The sequence below is a fragment of the Aquarana catesbeiana genome, linkage group LG02 (genome assembly GCF_042186555.1).
Source record: "Aquarana catesbeiana isolate 2022-GZ linkage group LG02, ASM4218655v1, whole genome shotgun sequence".
NCBI classification, from domain to species: domain Eukaryota; kingdom Metazoa; phylum Chordata; class Amphibia; order Anura; family Ranidae; genus Aquarana; species Aquarana catesbeiana.
In genome coordinates, this window is record NC_133325.1 from 272,545,784 (window position 1) to 272,567,013 (window position 21,230).

A 21,230-nucleotide genomic window follows, 5' to 3' on the forward strand; every position below is an offset into this window, starting at 1 on the left:
AAAAAAACAGTAGTGCCTGAAACCACAGTAGGTCGAGTTCAAGATATTTATGGACAAGCGAGTGTAAAAGGACTTGTCTCTTTAGTAGAGGATTCTTGCACACTTTTAGCGTTACACCCTCTGGGAGCATGTTTCATTTCTCTTTTCTTCTTCTTCTCAATGTTCCCATCCACCCTCCACCTTTCTTTGATCTATATTAAATGTTATTCTGTTTATGTGCTGCCTGGTCTTATCCAATTTTTTTAGGCCCCTTTCACATGGGTGATCCGATCAGGTCCACCTGTCAGTTTTACAGGTGGACCTGATCGGAAGATCCACGCATTCTTATGGACAAGCGAGTGTAAAAGGACTTGTCTCTGTTTATACCCACCTACTTCCAGGTCTGTTCCAGTCCGCTAAAAAAACGGAAGGGAAACCGTCCTTTTCCATTGATGAGGATTGTATTGGAGGGTAGTCGGGTGTAAACAAACAGTGGAGTCCGTTTACTCCTGGCCACCCATAGAGCAGAACGGACTCTGTCCATGTTCACCCTGCAGAAACTGATCAGACACTGATATGTCATCCACTTGCTCTGCTCTAATCAGCAGGAGATCTGTGAGCTGATCTGCTGCTGATCAGAACCGAATCCACTCCCATCTGAAAAGGGGCCTTATCCAACTTTCCTTTTTAATCTCTGTTCCCCTCCTCTTCAGTGATTTTTCCACAAGCAATTTTTACTTCTTTTTTCAATCATTCTCCTAATGTCAGGAAATGGATCTAAAGCTGCAACCTCTGCTGTGTCTGGCGGTGTCTCTTCTTGCTGAGCCACCTGGAATACTAGACAGAAGCCTGCAAAATTCCTTGAATAATCTTACCTTGAACATTGTTTCTCTTGAACCTTGAACCCTTTGCTCTTTCTATGAACTTCCTATTTTAGCCATGCCTTTCCTACTCCGGTTTGCCAGATTATTGTGCTCTCTTCAGCCAATATCTCACTCTTGTCACTCCTACTGCCTTTCTTATCTTTGCTACCACTCGTTACCAACCCTTGGCTTGTTCCTCGACTACACTTCTGCTTGATCCCAACCTGCAACCACTTGTTACTGTTCTTTGGCTTGTTACTGACTATGGTCCTGCTTGATCTGTACCAGCTATATCTGCTACTGGACCTCAGCTTACTCATCTCCTAGTGAGGTGATCCTGATGTCCACAACCTGGTACTAACACACAGAAAAATCCATCTCCACCATCAGGAGTTCTGGTGAACACTGATTAGCCTCTCTACTGCTATAGCTATTGGTCTCTAAAGGCTGACCAATGACTGTGACACCTGAACTGTTTCTATTCTTTAATCTGTCCATTAGCATAATTTCTCTCTTCGTCCATTTGTCACTACACTCCTTCTTTGCAGTCTTTTCTCCTTCTGACCAGTGTTTTCTCAATATTCCCCTCTGTATCCTTTGCTCCTTTTCCCAGATGTTTTCTCAATGCTTCTGCATCCACTGCCCAAAGAGTCTTAGAGCCACTTCGTGGTGCTTCCCTGCCCTCTTTATACTATTGTCACTTCTGTCCTCTTTGCCCTAATGATTTTTTCAAATTATCCCTCTTCTGCGCTCTCTGCTCCGGCCCAAAACTTTCAGTGCCTCCCATAGGGCCATTTCTATTATCAACACTCTTCTTTCCCACCTATGAATTCTCTCAAATTATTTCACTGATCTCTGTTAGTGATAATAAATCCAGAACTCCGTACACCTGAATTGATCCCCAGTGGGTTCTAAAAGAGGTGACTGGGGGCTTCATCCCAAAACACAATCCAGGTACAAAGCTGAAGGGACAGTTTGGGGTCCTTGTATTTAGGTCATCCTTGGCAATTATACCTAACAGGCAGTTAGATTTTCTTTTGCTAAAATTATGAAGGTGGGTTGTTACATGGCAATAGATTTTATTACTGTGGTCAGTTGTACACTGTATTAATACAAAAAATGACTTGTATGAGGTATTGTACAAAAATTATACTCTGCATACTTATTTTATTTCAGGCGCTCAGGGGAACAAATCTGGAGTGTCTCCATATTTTTGTTATTTTTTCTTCTCCTCTATGGAATTCTTGGAGTTCAAATGTTTGGAACTTTCACTTATCATTGTGTTACAAATGACACACAGCCAGGGTAAGTGATGTGGTCCTGTTTTTATTTAAACCTTAAAATTATTTGGGTTAGTCATATTTGCATTTCAGTAGAAATCTACAAAAAACCCAACAATAACTGGTATTGATGAAAAAGCATTTTAATGGTGTGTTCTCACATATTATAATATCAATGGTGCTTGAAGCATAACTTTATAAGCCAGATTACAATAGTAAGGTGCTTTTTAGTCCTGAAGACAATTATTACATTTCACTGCTGTAAGTACTATATAACAAAGAGGATTATTTTTTTCTTTGGTTTTCTGATATAAAAAGGTTTCCAGAATACATTTCATACAGTTTTTTAGTCCACATTTTTCCAGGAGAAGGCTGTGATTTGAAAATGCACCCTTTCATTGCCATTGCTCTGCCCGCTGAGCCAGCATTGAAGTTTTGATGTGCAGCAATAAAACACGCCAAGCACTTCAATTTCTCCAAATCTACAGTATGTATGATATTAAGATGGTTTCTATAATTTTCTAAATACAGTATATGTTTAACAAAAATTACCTAAAAACCATGAACTGAATATTTCCTTCTAAAAGCCCTTTCACACTGACGGCTTTACTGTCATTTTTGCAGCGTTTTTTGGGCGCTAGCAGGGCACTTTTAACCCTCGCTAGCAGCTGAAGCGCTTTGCAGGTGCTTTTACGGCGCTGCCCATTGATTTCAATGGGCAGGGGCGCTTTAGGAGCGGTGTAAACGCTGCTCCTAAAGCGCCTCAAAGAAGCTACTTGCAAGTCCTGCCAGCGCAGTGCCCCAGTGTGAAAGCACTCGGGCTTTCACACTGGGATTGCAGATGAGGCTTTTTTCAGGCGCTTTACAGGCGCTATTTTTAGAAAAACGCCTACAGTGTGAAAGGGGTTTAGGTATATTAAAAGTTAAAACATTGCAGGTTTGTGATGGACATTCAACGGCATAACAAACTTAATGGGTTTGGGAATGACCAATGGATGCAAATCATTTGGGTGTCTCTGTACATATTGTATATGGTTCCTGTATGTATGTGTTTGTTGTGTCTATACAATTGGATTAGTGTGTTATATGTGTATGCAAATTGCTTAGGTCAAAGTGTATAACCGTGCAGCCAAAATAGTTTTTTTTAATAATATTGGATTGAGTAGGGAAGGGTGAGAACACCTGTCAGGTTTTTACTGCTATAAAGGGCTCCTCAATTACTGTTCTAGTGACAATGGTTTCACTAGACAGGAAGTGAGGAAAAATCTCTAACATGAACACAGACAGAAATAAAAATATGACAGAGATTCAAATCTTCCCCTAATGCCGTGTACACACGAGCGGACTTTTCGACCAGACTGGTCCGATGGTCTATCCAACTGACTTTCCGAACAAACAGACTTGCCTATACTCAATCACACCAAAGTCTGACGTATTTGTACGTGATAACGTACAACCGGACTAAAATAAGGAAGTTGATAGCCAGTAGCCAATAGCTGCCCTAGTGTCAGTTTTCGTCTGTCGGACTAGCATACAGACGAGCTGACTTTTCGATAGGAACTGGGTCCGGCAGAGTTCCGACGTAAAGATTTGAAACATGTTCCAAATCTAAAGTCCGTCAGATTTTCGACTGAAAAAGTCAGCTGCAGGTCCGATGAAGCCCACACACGGTTGAATTGTCCACCGGACTCGGTCCGTCGGACCAGTCTGGTCGAAAAGTTCGCTCGTGTGTACGCAGCATTAGTCTACTGAAGAAAAGGTATTGCTGTTTGTGTTGCCGTTTCAGATTTTCTCTCACTTCCTGTTTGGTAAAACCATTATCACCTTGACAGTAAGGCCTCATGTACAAGGGCAGTTGAAAACCTCTTCTGAATGCTGGAAACTAACAGCTGATAAACGACAGTGAAAAACAACAATTTAACAGCTTTTACATATTGAGTTTAGCAGCAGTTATCAGCAGTTGAGGTTAAAAGCTTTTAAAGATAACCTCTTAAGACCCTCTTAAATGTCCACAATGCAGGAAAAACATGTAAATTATTAACTATTTCAGCCATTCTAAGAGAGAAGAGAGTGCAGTGTGCTTTAACAATGGATTCACTCTGTCTGTCTCCCTCTGCCTCTTTCTGTCCGTCTCTCTCTCTCTCTCTTTCTGACAGTCTGTCTCTCTCTCTGCCAGTCTCTCTCTCTGCCTGTCTGTCTGTCTCTCTTTCTCTGCCCGTCTCTCTCTCTGTCTGTGACTGTCTCTCTCTCTCTCTGCCACTCTCTCTCTCTCTCTCTCTCTCTCTCTGTGCCGGTCTCTCTATCTGCCAATCTCTCGCTCTCTCTCTTAATTTGTGCCTGTCTCTCTCTCTGCCTGTGTGTCTCTCTCTCTCTCTGCCTGTCTCTCTGTGCCTCTCTCTCTCTGCCTCTCTCTCTCTCTCTGTGCCTGTCTCTGTCTCTCTGTGCCTGTCTCTCTCTCCCACCGTGCCTGTCTCTCTCTCTCTCTGTGCCTCTCTCTCTCTCCCCCCCTGTCTCTCTTTCTGTGCATCTCTCTCTCTCTCTCTCTCTCCCATCTCTCTCTCTCTCCCCCCCTGTCTCTTTTTCTGTGCATCTCTCTCTCTCTCTCCCATCTCTCTCTCTCTCCCACTCTCTCTCTGCCTGTCTCTCTCTGCCTGTCTCTCTCTCTCTCTGCCTGTCTCTCTCTGCCTGTCTTTCTGTTTGAAGGACAACTGTACCATTGTAAAATTGTTCTTTAATAAACTGCCCTGATTGCTGCTGTAGTTAAAAAATTAACTACCTAAAGTTTAGATATATGTGATAGAGTCTTGCGAGCTACCCAAAAACCAAAACTAACTATATATACCTGAAACACAGTTTGTAAATTGTCCAAGGTTCACCCACACTTATGGGTATAAAACCACTCATATATTGTGTGCATTCTATGCATTAAGTTGAAAAACCTCCTGTGCTGCAGCAGCGCCGCCGAGCCCCCTTATACTTACCTGACCCCCATAATTCCTACGACCGGAATGAACACACCAGCCCTGACCGGTGTCCTGATTGGATAGATTCATAGCAGCGCAGCCATTGGCTCCCACTGCTGTCAATCAAATCCAATGATGCGGGCACCAGCGGCGAAGCCGAGTCCTGCTGTCTATGTCTACGGACGCAGCAGCAGGACATGGGAGTGTGCCCGCACGGGTGTCCACGAAGGAGAGCGCTTCTCAAACGAGGCACTCTATGCGGAGAAGGAGCCAGGAGCGCCACAGAGGGACCCTGGAAGAGGAGGATTGGGGCCACTCTGCAAAACCAACTGCACAGCGGAGGTAAGTATAACATGTTTGTTATTTTTTTTCTAAAAAAGTACCTTCACAACCACTTTAAGTTTTCATAGTTCTTCCATTTAAAGTCAAACAAAAAGTCCTATTGTGTTTTTAGAAGTGTCTGCATTGGACTACAGCTGTAAAACATGCAGCAACAAATCTGAGCAAACCTTTAGAAATGTGCTAACTGTGCTTGTATATGTTTATAAAGTCAGATTGTGCATTTTCCATTTTTTGGGGGGGGGGATAGGGATGAGCTTCGAGTTCGAGTCGAACTCATGTTCGACTCGAACATCGGCTGTTCGCCAGTTCGCCGAACCGCGAACAATTTGGGGTGTTCGCGGTAAATTCGAAAGCCGCGGAACATTCTTTAAAAGTCTATGGGAGAAATCAAAAGTGCTAATTTTAAAGGCTTATATGCATAGTATTGTCATAAAAAGTGTTTGGAGACCTGGGTCCTGCCCCAGGGGACATGGATCAATGCAAAAAAAGTTTTAAAAACTGACGTTTTTTCGGGAGCAGTGATTTTAATAATGCTTAAAGTGAAACAATGAAAGTGCAATATTCCTTTAAATTTTGTACCTGGGGGGTGTCTATAGTATGCTTGTAAAGGGGCGCATGTTTCCTGTGTTTAGAACAGTCTGACAGCAAAATGACATTTCAAAGGAAAAAAAGTCATTTAAAACTACTCGGCTATTAATGAATTGCCGGTCCCACAAAACACATAAAAGTTCATTGATAAAAACGGCATGCGAATTCCCCACAGGGGAACCCCGAACCAAAATTTAAAAAAAAATGACGTGGGGGTCCCCCTAAATTCCATACCAGGCCCTTCAGGTCTGGTATGGATAGTAAGGGGAACCCCGGCCAAAAAAAAAAATGGCATGGGGTCCCCCTCAAAATCTATACCAGACCCTTCAGGTCTGGTATGGATTTTAAGGGGAACCCCGCGCCAACATTTAAAAAAAAAATGGCATGGGGTCCCCCCAAAAATCCATACCATACCCTTATCCGAGCATGCAACCTGGCAGGCCGCAGAAAAAGAGGGGGGGACGAGAGAGCGCCCCCCCTCCTGAACCATACCAGGCCACATGCCCCCAACATTGGGAGGGTGCTTTGGACAAGGGCCTCATCCCCACAACCCCTGCCCGGTGGTTGTGGGGGTCTGCGGGCAAGGGGGCTTATAGGAATCTGGAAGCCCCCTTTAACAAGGGGATCCCCAGATCCCGTTCCCCCCCGTGTGAAATGGTAAGGGGGTACAAAAGTACCCCTACCATTTCACAAAAAAAGTGTCAAAAATGTTAAAAATGACAAGAGACAATTTTTGACAATGCCTTTATTTAAATGCTTCTTCTTTCTTCTATCTTCTATCTTCCTTCACTTTCTTCCTCCATCTTCTTCTTCTTCTAGTTCTTCTGGTTCTTCCTCTGGTGTTCTCGTCCGGCATCTTCCTCCGTGGTGCCGGCGTCTTCTTCCCTTCTTCTCCTCGGGCCCCTCCGCATACATGATGGCATGATGGGAGGCTCCCACTGTGTGACGCTTCTCCTCTTCTGACGGTTCTTAACCACTTCCATACAGGGCATTTTCACCCCTTTCCTGCCCAAGCCAATTTTCAGCTTTCAGCGCTGTCACATTTTGAATAACAATTGCGCAGTCATACAACACTGTACCCAAATGAAATTTTTATCATTTTTTCCCCACTAATAGAGCTTTCTGTTGGTGGTATTTGATCAACCCTGGGGTTTTTATTTCTTGCGCTATAAACAAAACAAGAGTGACAAGTTTGAAAAAAACACTATTTTTTACTTTTTGCTATAATAAATATCCAAATAAGCGTATATTTATTGGTTTGCGCAAAAGTTATAGCGCCTACAAAATAAGGGGATAGATTTATAGCATTTTTATTATTATTTTTTTTTTACTAGTAATGGCAGCGATCTGCGATTTTTATCATGGCTGCGATATTGCGGTGGACACATCGGACAATTTTGACACATTTTTGGGACCATTCACATTTATACAGCGATTCGTGCTATAAAAATGCATTGATTACTGTATAAATGTGACTGGCAATGAAGGGGTTAACCAGGAGGGGGCGCTGTAGGGTTAAATGTGTTCCTAAGGAGTGATTCTAACTGTGGGGGGAAGGGATTCACAAGGGGAGGAGACCGATCGGTGTTCCTCTGTACAAGGAACACACCATCAGTCTCCTCCCATCTGACAGGACGTGGATCTGTGTGTTTACACACACAGATCCATGGTCCTGCTCGGTTCCCGGGCAATCGCGGGTGCCCGGCGGCCATCGCGGCTGCTGGGCACGCGCATCGGGACACGAGTGATGCGTCGCCCCCTAGGGATCCTGGAAGGCAGCACCGTCATATGATGACGGCCCAGGATAACAGCTGCACCATCCCGCCGTCATATGATGGTGGGCGGGCAGCAAGTCGTTAAATAATGAGGGGCGGGGCCACCCGGTGACCCCGCCCCCCTCTGATGCACAGGGACTTGACGGGCATTCCCCATGATGTCAGAAGGGGGCGGGGTTACGTAACAGGTGACCCCCCCTTTGACGTCACGGGGAATGCCACAGGGAAGACCCGTCAAGTCCCCGTGCATCAGAGGAGGGCGGTGTCACCGGGTGGCCCCGCTCCCCCGTTATTTAAGAACTGTCAGAAGAGGAGAAGCGTCACACAGCGGGAGCCTCCCATCATGCCCTCATGTATGCGGAGCGGCCCGAGGAGAAGAAGGGAAGAAGACACCAGCGCCGCGGAGGAAGATGCCAGACGAGAATACCGGAGGAAGAACCAGAAGAAGAAGAAGATGGAGGAAGAAACCGAAGGAAGATAGAAGATAGAAGATAGAAGAAAGAAGAAGCATTTAAATAAAGGCATTGTCAAAAACTCTCTTGTCATTAACATTTTTGACACTTTTTTTGTGAAATGGTAGGGGTACTTTTGTACTCCCTTACCATTTCACACAGGAGGGAGGGCTGGGATCTGGGGGTCCCCTTGTTAAAGGGGGCTTCCAGATTTCGCTAAGCCCTCCGCCCGCAGACCCCCACAACCACCGGGCAAGGGTTGTGGGGATGAGGCCCTTGTCCCCATCAACATGGGGACAAGGCGTTTTGGGGGGCTACCCCAAAGCACCCTCCCAATGTTGAGGGCATGTGGCCTGGTACGGTTCAGGGGGGAGGGGCGCTCTCTCATCCCCCCTCTTTTCCTGCAGCCTGCCAGGTTGCGTGCTTGGATAAGGGTCTGGTATGGATTTTTGGGGGGACCCCACGCCATTTTTTTTATTTTGGCGCGGGGTTCCCCCTAAAATCCATACCAGACCTGAAGGGTCTGGTATAGATCTTGAGGGGGACCCCACGCCATTTTTTTTTTTTTTTATTTTGGCCGGGGTTCCCCTTAATATCCATATACCAGACCTGAAGGGCCTAGTATGGAATTTAGGGGGACCCCCACATAATTTTTTTTTTTAATTTTGGATCGGGGTTCCCCTGTGGGGAATTCCCATGCCGTTTTTATCAATGAACTTTCATGTGTATTGTCGGACCGGCAATGCATTAATAGTCGCGAGTAGTTTTAAATGACTTTTTTTCCTTTGAAATGTCATTTTGCGGTCAGACTGTTCTAAACACGGGAAACATGCGCCCCTTTACAGGCATACTATAGACACCCCCCAGGTACGAAATTTAAAGGAATATTACACTTTTATTGTTTCACTTTAAGCATTATTAAAATTACTGCTCCCGAAAAAACGACCACTTTTAAAACTTTTTTTTGCATTGATCCATGTCCCCTGGGGCAGGACCCGGGTCCCCAAACACTTTTTATGACAATAACTTGCATATAAGCCTTTAAAATTAGCACTTTTGATTATTTATGTTCGTGTCCCATAGACTTTAACGGTGTTCGTGCGTTCAAACTAATTTTTTGCCTGTTCGCAAGTTCTGGTGCGAACCGAACAGGGGGGTGTTCGGCTCATCCCTAGCGGAGGATAGATTTTTTTTGCAGATGATAGTTGTTTTTTTTTGCGGACTGTTCACTTAGAACAGTTGTCCTTTAAATAAATGTTTCTATACCCACAGTGAGTGTATTTGTATTTCAAGGGGACTAAGGCCCCCATTAACACTTGCAAATGGGACCGTTAGGGCACTTTCCCAATTCAATTCAAACACTTCAAGCACTATTGGAGTATTTTTCTCTGCATATACTCTGCTGCTGACATACTGAGAAAGAGATCTTGGAAGAAGTTTAGGAGCCAGCTGTGTTGGATACCCTGCTGAGTCCTGGGGTGGCTCACAGGCGTTTTCTGACCCTGCCTAGTTGGGGGGTCGCACTCCCAGAGGTGAACCTATACATTAGGGCGGAGCACAAGTGAGGTGTTGGTGGTCTGGAAACTTTATATATAGGATTTCACAATAACATTTAGTTGTTCATCAATCAACATCCATTTGTGGAATTTTCACTGCTTTAAAATTGACTTTTTTGCACATTATTGTATGGACATTTAATTATGCACTTTATATGTTTGATTCAATGATTTTTGATATTTGTTTATATTTCACAATTCAGCGCTGCACTCTTATATATTGATTACCTAAAGTTTAGGCCCCTGTAAGAAGCATGTGCCTTCTTGTGGAAGCTTTACTGGCAAAGCAAATGTTAAAATTTAATTGTGGACAGCAGTAGGTGCCTGCACCCCTGACAGGTTTTCTTTGACCTCCATCTTAAAGCGGGACTCCAGGAATTGGAGCACTTTGAAAAATATGTTGGTTTATAAAGGTTAAGTCCAATGAGGTGTATGCCACTTTGTGGACTAATATTTTATTTACTATTTACATTTTTACTGAGTACACAAGTATACTCCCAGTGGTCTGACAGGAGAGATTTACTCTGCTACTTTGCTACACAGCAGCTGCTCTGCCCACCCCTTCACTGTCCATTCATATAATGCTTTGCATTTTGTGAATAATTCACGTAATACAAAGTAATACATGATTGGGCAAGAGGAGAGGAGGGGCAGGCAGAGCAACTGCAAATGAGTCTCAGCTGCTGTATCAGAGATCTGAAGGTCCAGCGTTAAAGTGCTGGAAGTATAGCAAAGGATATACTCCCAGAACTCTGTAAAACTCTCAAAAGTATATAACAGAGAACACTTCACAAGATGCTATACACCTCGCTGGACTTAACCCTTTTAAAGACAGTAGATTTTTTAAAGTTCCATGATTACAGGAGTTCTGCTTTTAAATGCAGTTTCTCTAGCTATGTCCTTGTTTAGAATTTACTAAAATGGCCACCAGGCCCAATCATCACACATCAGATTTTAAGATTTCTTTATGGAACCACATAATGGAGGTGTTTGGGGCTCTACTTTCAAAGCATAAAATTTAAGCAACTGGGATATCTAGCATTTTCAGAATTCATTGACGAAGTTCCAGACTTAGCTGCTGTTCACCTCCTTGTTTTGGGCACTTCCACTCACCCCTAGGTATACTTACATCACCTATTGCATTCTCCATAACATAGAACAACATGAAATCTCCAGAGTGTATAGTTCACTCTCTCTGCAATAATCACGGCAGATATTCAAAGGTTTCAACCTTGTGAGACTTAAGAAAAACTTGAAAGATCAGCTTTTGTGGGTCCGGATGTTTAAGGGTAATACAATGCAACTTTTAGAACTGGAATCTGAATTTTCTAGCATTTCAAAAGGCATTGAATCTAGTACAATTCCTGAAGGCTTACCATAGATGGTTAATTTTTTTTTTTAATTAATTAGCCAACGGGTTGATGAAAAAGAAATGGACTCCCCCATCCGTACATGCAAGGAATCCTCCCTGCTATGTCATTGTATTCTGACAGCAAGACACTCCACTGTCAGAATAAACTGAACGGCGGCTTCAAAAAGCTTTCCAACAAACACTTTTCAACTGTTTCACTGGGAAACTGCCATAGATGGATCAAAATGTGTCCATTCCCTGCTGAACTGGCTAAATTTCGATCCATCTATGGGTATCTTTATTCAGTATTAGAAATGAGCTCCAACCAAACAATAATTAAACGTGCACTATCCTTGTGCTATATAAAAGTTAATAAATCACATAAGAAACACAATAAAAGTGCTTTAAACATATGATAAACTCATCCTAAATATACATATCTGTGCAAATAAAGTCCATATAAAATGTGCAAACACTGTGCAAAATAATATATTAAGTAACAAATATATATATATATATATATAGTGCAAAAAGGTGCTCAGATTTTCTAAACATCAATAGTTCATCTTTCTTTGCCGTGAAATGATGATATTGTGCACCACTGAAGAAAAAGTGCTAGCAAAAGGAATGACCACAAACTACAGTATTAAATTAGCTACTTACCAGCTGCTCTGATCTCACAAAGAGACCATCGGACGCCTTGCTGCATAGCAGCCATATACACCACGATCTTGCATGCAAAGGTTCTATGATCTCCTAAGCCAAGACAGACTCTATGGAGGAAGTTAAAGTACAGGGGGAATCCACATAGTGTAGTATTCCACCTAGATTTTAAAAAGATTATAAAATCACACTTACAATTTTGAAGGAATTACACAGCATGTGTTACAAACCACCAGCAGGTCCAAGCAGTCAGGCCGACTTGCGGAATTACTTCACGTGTGAGGCCCCTCCCATCACGTTTCTCGGTAACCAGCGTCATCTGTGAATATGAGGCTTATGCGGGACGTTAATACTGAGACCTATATACAGCCCAAAAGGGCCACCACTGTTAACAATGCAGTTAGATATTAGGGAGAAAAAGCACTAATTTTATATAAGTTTATATACCCACAAACATAAATGAAAGTGCCTTTGTTTTAATATTTTATGCTCTGTAATTTATGATGGAAAAGAAGTTATTAAAAAAAATGTTTGAGGGCACGTTCAAAACACACTGGGGGTGCGATCTGCTGCAGGTATCAATATAAATCTAACAACACCCCAAAGGCAGATCACCAGAGCAGTGTGTTTGCTTGCATTGGATCGCATGGTAACGCAGTACTGTGCAATCTGGTGCAGTGCATTTTTGAAAAATAGTGCATGCACTACTTTTGGTGCAATCCAGTGAGATTTTCAGTCTATTAAAATGAATGGGCTACAAATCGCACCAGAGTTGCACAGAATTAGCAAAGGAACATGGACCAAGTTCCTGTGCAATTCAGGTGTTAGCTGCCCCAAAATTAACAACATTTGTATGCAAAGTAGGAATCACTGTAAATTCACTAATGCCAGAAAGCAAAATTACCGTACTTTTATCACACTGGTGTTTTCTTACATAAAAAAATGGAGGAACTATATGGACTTTACAGTGGGGGGTTGATGATTTAAATTATAGCAGCTGTAATGCATAGACAGCATGTTTCTTTGTGTGTACAAAGTAGATCAATATTAAAATGATCAGATTTCTTGAGACACTAAATAAACCTTTTAGTGCATACATTTTAAAAAAGAGACAGAATGTTTTCTGTGTAGTGTTATATGGCTATAGTACTATTTGAAAGTCCATTGAATGATATAAAAAAGCTGGAATAAGCTGAACACAAGTGACTACAAGATATCTGACTCAAAAGTTTTATGTGTGTTCTGTGAAGGACTTCCCAATGACCATTATTTGCTTGTACCCATCAAGAGCTCACAGTGTGTCTGTATTTACACAGTAGAGTGGAGAAATTCAGAGAATTACATTGGAAGTGTACACTGAAGCTGCCTGTTGTGTACAGTATGATGTATTTGAAAGTATTACTAAGCAATCGAACAGCAGCTGGAAAATGAAGTGATCTAGCAGTCATGCAGTAATGACTGTTCCCCAGCTGTACAAATTATTATGGATGGTTTGAATAAGCAGCCTGCCATAACAAGTGAAGCATTTTACTTTCTTTAAAACATTGGTTTTAACTAGTTTATTAGGATATGGTTGGAAGGAAAAATGGAAAATCATTTTAACTCAAGCTAATTGTATTTATTTTTTATATTTGTATTTGTTAAGGGCACATATGTCTGAAAAAAAAAAGATACAAGCAGTTATAAGATATCAGTAGGGCTGATGCTAGGAACTAAGGTCATCAGGATTCACAACATTGTAATATCAGCTATATGGGTCAAGGACACAAATTACACTTACAGCCGTGGCCAAAAGTTTTGAGAATGACACAAATATTAATTTTTATTATGGAATTTACATATACTTCAGAATGTCATGAAGAGTGATCAAATGAATTGCAATTAATTTCAAAGTCCCTCTTTGTTTGCCTAAGAACACAGCCATGGATAAAGAATGGTACAAAAACTTCCTCCAAAAGCAAGTTCTCCCAACCATCCAAGAACAGTTTGGTCAATCCTCAAGAGGTGGGTGAACAAAAAGAACCCCACAAATTTAAACAAACTCCAAGCATTGATTATGCAAGAATGGGCTGCCTTCAGTCAGGATATGGCTCAGAAGCTGATTGACAGCATGCCAGGGCGAATTGCAGAGGCCTTGAAAAAGAAGGGTCAACACTGCAAATATTGACTCTTTGCATAAACTTAATGTAATTGTCAATAAAAGCCTTTGCCACTTATGAAATGCTTGTAATTATACTTCAGTATAAAATTGTAACATCTGACAAAAAGATCTAAAAACAATGAAGTAGCAAACTTTGTGAAAATTAATATTTGTGTCATTCTCAAATCTTTTAGCCACGGCTGTACATTGGAAACTGTATATTTTTGTACTGCTTAATGAACTCTGGAATTTAGCAGCAGTTTAAATGTGATAAAATAAACCTGACCACAGCTTCATCCTTCCCTGAAGCTATATCTATTAGATTGTAAGGTCTTATGATCAGGGCCCTCTTGTATTTTATTGTATTATAACTGTACTGTCTCTCAGTATATTGTAAAGCAGTGCGCAAACTGTTGGCGCTATATAGATCCTGTATAATAATAATAAAAAAATACCTATGTTCTGTCATTCAGGTATTATGACAGGGAGTAGGGTTTGACACTGGAAGATTATAGGGCTTAATCTATACCTGGTGTTGACTGTGTGTATATGGTCGTGTGTACAGTTTTGGCTTAGGATACAAGGCATTCCACGTGAATGTGAGGATCAGTTTGAGGATTAACTGCATAATTAACTTTTTAGGCCATGTCTGATTCACTTTTACATAGGTTGCCCTGCTTTAATTTCTCTGCAAATATCTGCTGTATTCAGTCCAGTTTCCTTAATTTGGGTGTAGTTCTATCTTAAAAAAAATTGCCTGCCTCTCAGCTTTTATTGCCCACTAAAATATCAATTTGCAAAAGATCTCGGAGGAGAGGCTTTCTATAGGTTAAATGATGAAAATGGTTTAGAGTGTCAATAGAGATGATCAAATTATCTGCAAATTTTAAGTTTGAACTTGTAGCAATGCATTGCTTTTTTAAAATCTGCCTATTTGTAATGAATAAATGAAGGAAATTTTATTGTTTTAATAAATTCAATTATTTTTAGCCATTTTACGCTATGTGGGCATTTGTATTTTATGTTTTTTCTGCATTGCTTGAGAAACAAGGCTTAGGAGCAGTGAATAAAGAAGAGCTGGAGAGAGGAGATCTGCCTGTAAAAGTAAAGTTTGACCTGATAATCTAAGTAGGGTCTAGTGCAGGGGTCTGCAATTAGCGGACCTCCAGCTCTTGTAAAACTACAAGTCCCATCATGCCTCTGCCTCTGGGTGTCATGCTTGTGGTTGTCAGTCTTGCTATGCCTCATGGGATTTGTAGTTCTGCAACAGCTGGAGGTCCGCTAATTGCATATCCCTGGTCTAGTGAGTTCAATTTACCACCAATGTAGGGAGAGCACATTCTGTCATTCATTGAAGTGAAGGAAAAAGAAGAAACAGCGTTACAGTTGTTCTAAGAAGATCTTTATACATTTTGCAACTCTTCACACACACACATGCAACAATGTTTGAATGGTTTGATTAACACTGTGATAGAAAGTCAAAGAGACTTTACGCATTCACTTACAAAGGATTGAGTTTATATTTTTTTTTTCACTAATAATACACAGTTGTTCATTTATTTTATTTCTTTGTTTAAAAAAGGGGTGTGGATAGGGGAGAATACTATGGATATTGGTGGATGTGCTTATGTTTGATGGTCTAAATTTGTGCGTTTTGTACAATTTCCATAGCTACATTTAAAGGTTGTGTACATAGATATATCAGACCTCAAAATTTCCATTTGTCTCTGGGCTTGATGGTTTTACACTTCTTTACTATAAAACATTTCAGACCCAGCTTGCTCGATACTTTACCACGGCCTTTAATTCCATCCTAGAGGGACATAGTGTCCCTCCAGATATGTTACGAGCATCCATCTCTTCAATTCCAAAGCCAGGAAAGGACCCGCTTCTGTGTTCTAGTAACAGACCCATTTCTCTTCTAAATTGTGATATTAAACTTTTCTCAAAAATGTTAGCCTCTAGGCTGAATGGCTTACTGCAAGGGTTGGTTGCAACAGATCAGGTTGGCTTCATCCAGACGCGAGAGGCAAGAGACAAGAGACAACACTATCCGGACACTGTCATAAAGAAAGTCAAGAGATACCGCATCCCTCTTCTACTCCTGTCCACTGATGCCGGAAAAGCATTCGACAGGGTAGACTGGGTGTTTCCTCAGGAGACACTACGTACAGTAGGGATGCCTAGGTTTATCCTGGCTTGGATCGCAATATTATACACTAATGTCATGGCTACAGTTTGGGTAAATGGACTTGATTCTGATGTCTTTGCGATTTCAAACGGCACCAGACAGGGCTGTCCCCTCTCACCACTGATATTTGTTCTTTCTCTAGAGCCTTTTCTTCACCATTTAAAAGATAGCCCTAATATTAGTGGTGTTCAAACAGGTCAATACCAGAACAAAGTAGCAGCATATACAGACGACCTTCTATTTTTTTATTACTAAACCTTTAATCTCTTTGCCCTCACTGCTACAAGAATTGAAACGGTATGGCACTCTTTCCAAATTTAAGGTTAACCTCCAAAAATCAGAAGCGCTGAATGTCTCTTTATCAGACCACATTCTGATTGGTCTACGCCCCTTTTTTCCATTTAAATGGGCCACTAGTTCAATACAATATTTGGGAACTAGAATTCCCGCAAACTTGAATGACGTTCTCCCCCTGAATTTTTGGCCCTTCCTGTTATAGCTCACTTCAGACCTGAAGGAATGGGATTCCCTTGCTCTGTCTTGGTTTGGCCACTGCAACATACTGAAGATGAATTCCATGCCAAGACTCTTGTATCTGTTACAAGCCCTGCCGGTTAAAATACCCCAGACTTTTTTCCACGCTATACGTTCAGCCTTTACCAAGTTTCTCTGGTGCTGCAAACACCCACGTATTGGTAGGGCATTGCTGTTGAGGCTGAAGCTCAGGGGAGGAATTGGCTTCCCAGACCCTGCCCTATACTACACGTGACACACATGACACGGGTAGTTGATTGGTGTCGTCATGGAGACTTGAAGCTCTGAGAAGCACTTGAACAGGAGGCTGCCCGGGCTACACTGGCCGGCCTACCCTGGGCAGGCAAGCAATCGACTTCCCACTTGGCTACCCATCTGCTAATTGGCCCCACTCTTTCCAGGATGGAAACGTTCTTTCGGTTATCTTCCTTGATTAGTTTTCCCTCCCCCATGACACCAATTGTTTGACATCCGAGATTCCCACTGGGCCTATCTGACCTGGCTTTTACCTTGCAGGCTCCGAAAAGGGCTCTTACATGCCTCCCACTTTCAACGGCACACAGGCTGGGCCCCTACTAAGACCATAGTAACGGGTCAAACACCTGTTGCACTAGACCTGTGGAGAGCTATACAGCTCTCTCATTTCCTTAGCTCCATGCCCAAACATGCACTCTTCCACCAGCAGCTCCACCCATTTGAAGAACTCTGAGGGACGGCCCGATTTGTAGATCCCTTTCTACATCATACAAAATTTTGCTGGACCTTCACCCTGCCACTGACCCTCCTTTCTTGGCAAAGTGGGAAAGAGTCTTGCAAACCACATTTACTGAACCACAAAAGGAACGCATACTTTTTTTTGCGCAAAAGTCATCGCTTTGTAGTAATTATCAGGAAATTTCCTACAAATTAACCACACGTTGGTATCGTACCCCGTCAATTCTGCTAAATTATTTCCCATTCAGTCTGAATGTTGTTGGCGCTGTGAGCAACACCCGGGCACTATTCTCCATATTTTTGGGGAATGTTCCAAGCTCCAAACCTTTTGGCAACCGCTCCTTCGACTCATTCACAAATTTACGGACATTTCCCTATCTAATGACTCTACAGCAGTCCTATTTAACCAAATCTCTTCTTAAACACCCTCTCAATGCTGCTCAGACGTGTATACCGAGCCAATGGAAACAACAGTCTGCCCTTACAGTAGCCCAATGGTTCGCAAGGGTTAATGATATTGAACAGATAGAAGACCTGACTGCTACCATTCAGGATAAATCTGAGGAACATAACACCAGGTGGTTTTACTGGGACCTTTTCCGCTTCTCAGACGAATACCTCCACTATACGTAGCTCAGCTTTAATGGGTGTCAAGAGCTTCAGCTTTAAACCTGACACCCACAATGTTTGATGAAAACAGACGCTCCTTACCCCCTAGCTGGAACTTCCCTCTCCCCTATCACCCTCCCCTCTTTTTTTTTTTTTTTTTCTCTCTCTCCCTTTTTCTCTCTGTCCTCCGCTTTTCTATTATAATTTTAAAAAATTGGTATGTCTTGACCCTAATGGGACACCCCACATTAAACTTCCCCCATGCCCTAGTAATTGTTCTTCAAGAACATAGGGACCCCTCCCTATGGCAGTGTGGGCGATTGTGTAATCTGCCTAAGAGGAACCTTAGACTTCTGTATCGTAGGTATCAGGACTGCCCAATTATTTATGTATTTATCCTTTGGTAACTATCTAATGTGACCCTATCGTGGATAGTATGCATCCAAATACTGGTCGCCTACATGTTATTTTGTACTGACAACTTATGTGAAGTTATCTTTTCATTGTGTATGCCGCATACCACTGAATAAAAAAAAACTCTCCACTCGTCTGCCCGCATTTGGCGAGTTGAAATAAGCCGAGGGTGAGTGTGGAGCCACATCAGGAGGGGGGCGCCACTGGGATGGGAGCCAATTTTCCTCCCAGCGATCAGCCAGGAAACTCTGGGGAAGCAAGAGAAGAGGAAGAGGAGAGCCAGCCGGATCACACAGAGAGGGTAACTCCTTCTGTTACACAGCTTGGATCTGAAACGCTCCTATTATAGACAGCACACTAGTCCACTATGCCAGGAAATTTAAGTAGTGTGACGTCTATTATAGGAGGTGGTCCAGGAGGCAGGACTTTGTTTGACAGCAGTCGGCCTGTCAGATCCAAGCTGTGTCACAGTATGAGAGCCTCTCTCTGTATGATCTGGCTGGCTCTCCTCCTGATTCCTCCCTGTGATTCCTGTGCAGTGGTAGGCTGCATTGATGGGCACTGATAGGTTGCATTTATAGGCACTGTTGAGGCTGCACTGTTGGGCTTTGATGAGGCTGCAGTGAGGGACACTGATAGGCTGCGCTGATGGGCACTAATAGGCTGCATTGATAGGCACTGATAGGCTGCAATAATGGGCACTGATGGCCACTGATAAGCTGCATTGATGGGCACTGATGGGCACTGATGAGGCCGCACTGATGGGCACTGATAGGCTGCGCTGATAGACACTGATGAGGCTGCACTGACTGGAACTGATAAGGCTGCATTAATGGGAACTGATGAGGCTGCACTGATGGGCACTGATAGGCTGCACTGATGGGCACTGATGAAGCTGCACTGATGGGTACTGATAGGCTGCACTGATGAGCACTGCTGGGCACTGATAGGCTGCACTGATGGGCACTCATAGGCTGCACTGATAGGCTGCACTGATGGGCACAGATGAGGCCGCACTGATGGGCACTGATAGGCTGCGCTGATAGACACTGATGAGGCTGCACTGACTGGAACTGATAAGGCTGCATTAATGGGACCTGATGAGGCTGCACTGATGGGCACTGATAGGCTGCACTGATGGGCACTGATGAAGCTGCACTGATGGGTACTGATAGGCTGCATTGATGAGCACTCATAGGCTGCACACGATCGGACTTTGTTCCGACATTCCGACAACAAAATCCTAGGATTTTTTCCGACGGATGTTGGCTCAAACTTGTCTTGCATACACACGGTCAAAGTTGTCGGAAAATCCGATCGTTTTAAACGCGGTGACGTAAAACATGTACGTCGGGACTATAAACGGGGCAGTGGCCAATAGCTTTCATCTCTTTATTTATTCTGAGCATGCGTGGCACTTTGTCCGTCGGATTTGTGTACATACGATCGGAATTTCCGACAACGGATTTTGTTGTCGGGAAATTTTATCTCCTGCTCTCCAACTTTGTGTGTCGGAAAATCCGATGGAAAATGTCCGATGGAGCCCACACACGGTCGGAATTTCCGACAACACGCTCCGATCGGACATTTTCTATCGGAAAATCCGACCGTGTGTACGGGGCAATAGGCTGCACTGATGTGGACTGATAGGCTGCGCTGATGGGCACTGATTAAGCTGCATTAATAAGCACTGATAGCGCTGCCTGTCAGTGCCCATCAGTGCATCCTATCAGTGCTATTAATGCAGCTTCATCAGTGCCCATCAGCGCAGCTTATCAGTCCACATTAGTGCAGCCTATCAGTGCCCATCAGTGCAGCCTAAGGTGCACTTATAGGCTGCATTGATGGGCACTGATAGGCTGCATTTATGGGCACTGTTGAGGCTGCACTGATGGGCATTGATAAGACTGCATTGAGGGACACTGATAGGCTGCGCTGATGGGCACTGATAGGCTACACTGATGGGCACTGGATGAGGCTGTATTGATGGGCTCTGATGAGGCTGCACCGATGGGCACTGATAAGCTGCGCTGATAGGTACTGAGGCTGCACTGATGGGAACTGATAAGGCTGCATTAATGGGAACTAATGAGGCTGCACGGATGGGCACCGATAGGCTGTGCTGATGGGCACTGATGAAACTGCACTTATGGACACTGATAGGCTACACTGATGGGCACTGATAGGCTGTGCTGATGGGCACTAACGAGGCTGCACTGATAGGCTGCAATAAAGGGCACTGATAGGCTGCATTGATGGGCACTGATGAGGCTGCACTGCTGGGGACTGCTAGGCTACATTGATGGGCACTGATAGGCTGCATTGATGGGTACTAATAGGCTGCATTGATGAGCAGTGATGGGCACTGATAGACTGCACTGATGGGCACTGATAGGCTGCACTGATGAGGCTGCACTGATGTGGACCGATAGGCTGCGCTGATGGGCACTGATGAAGCTGCATTAATAAGCACTGATAGGCTGCATTGATGGGCACTGATAGGCTGTGCTAAGGGGCACTGATAGGCTTCATTGATGGGCACTGATATGGCTGCAATAATGGGCAATAATAGGCTGTGCAGATGGGCACTGAGGCTGCACCAATTGGCACGGATAGGCTGCATTTATGGGCACTGTTGAGGCTGCACTGATGGGCATTGAAAAGGCTGCATTGGGGGACACTGATAGGCTGCGCTGATGGGCACTGATAGGCTACACTGATGGGCATTGATGAGGCTGTGTTGATTGGAACTGATTAGACTGCACCAATGAGGCTGCACTGAGAAGCTGCGCTGATAGGCACTGATGAGGCTGCAC

General features: G+C 43.3%; 1 protein-coding gene across 3 annotated transcripts in view; it reads left to right on the forward strand.

Annotated features, from left to right (window-relative positions):
* Positions 1 to 21,230, forward strand: part of NALCN (sodium leak channel, non-selective) — a 948,399-nt gene that overhangs the window by 303,723 nt on the left and 623,446 nt on the right. For all 3 annotated transcript variants that reach the window (XM_073614438.1, XM_073614437.1, XM_073614436.1), the window contains one exon: positions 2,019 to 2,147. In XM_073614438.1, coding sequence (XP_073470539.1) covers positions 2,019 to 2,147 — 129 coding nt within the window. The remainder of the gene's footprint in view (positions 1 to 2,018; positions 2,148 to 21,230) is intronic.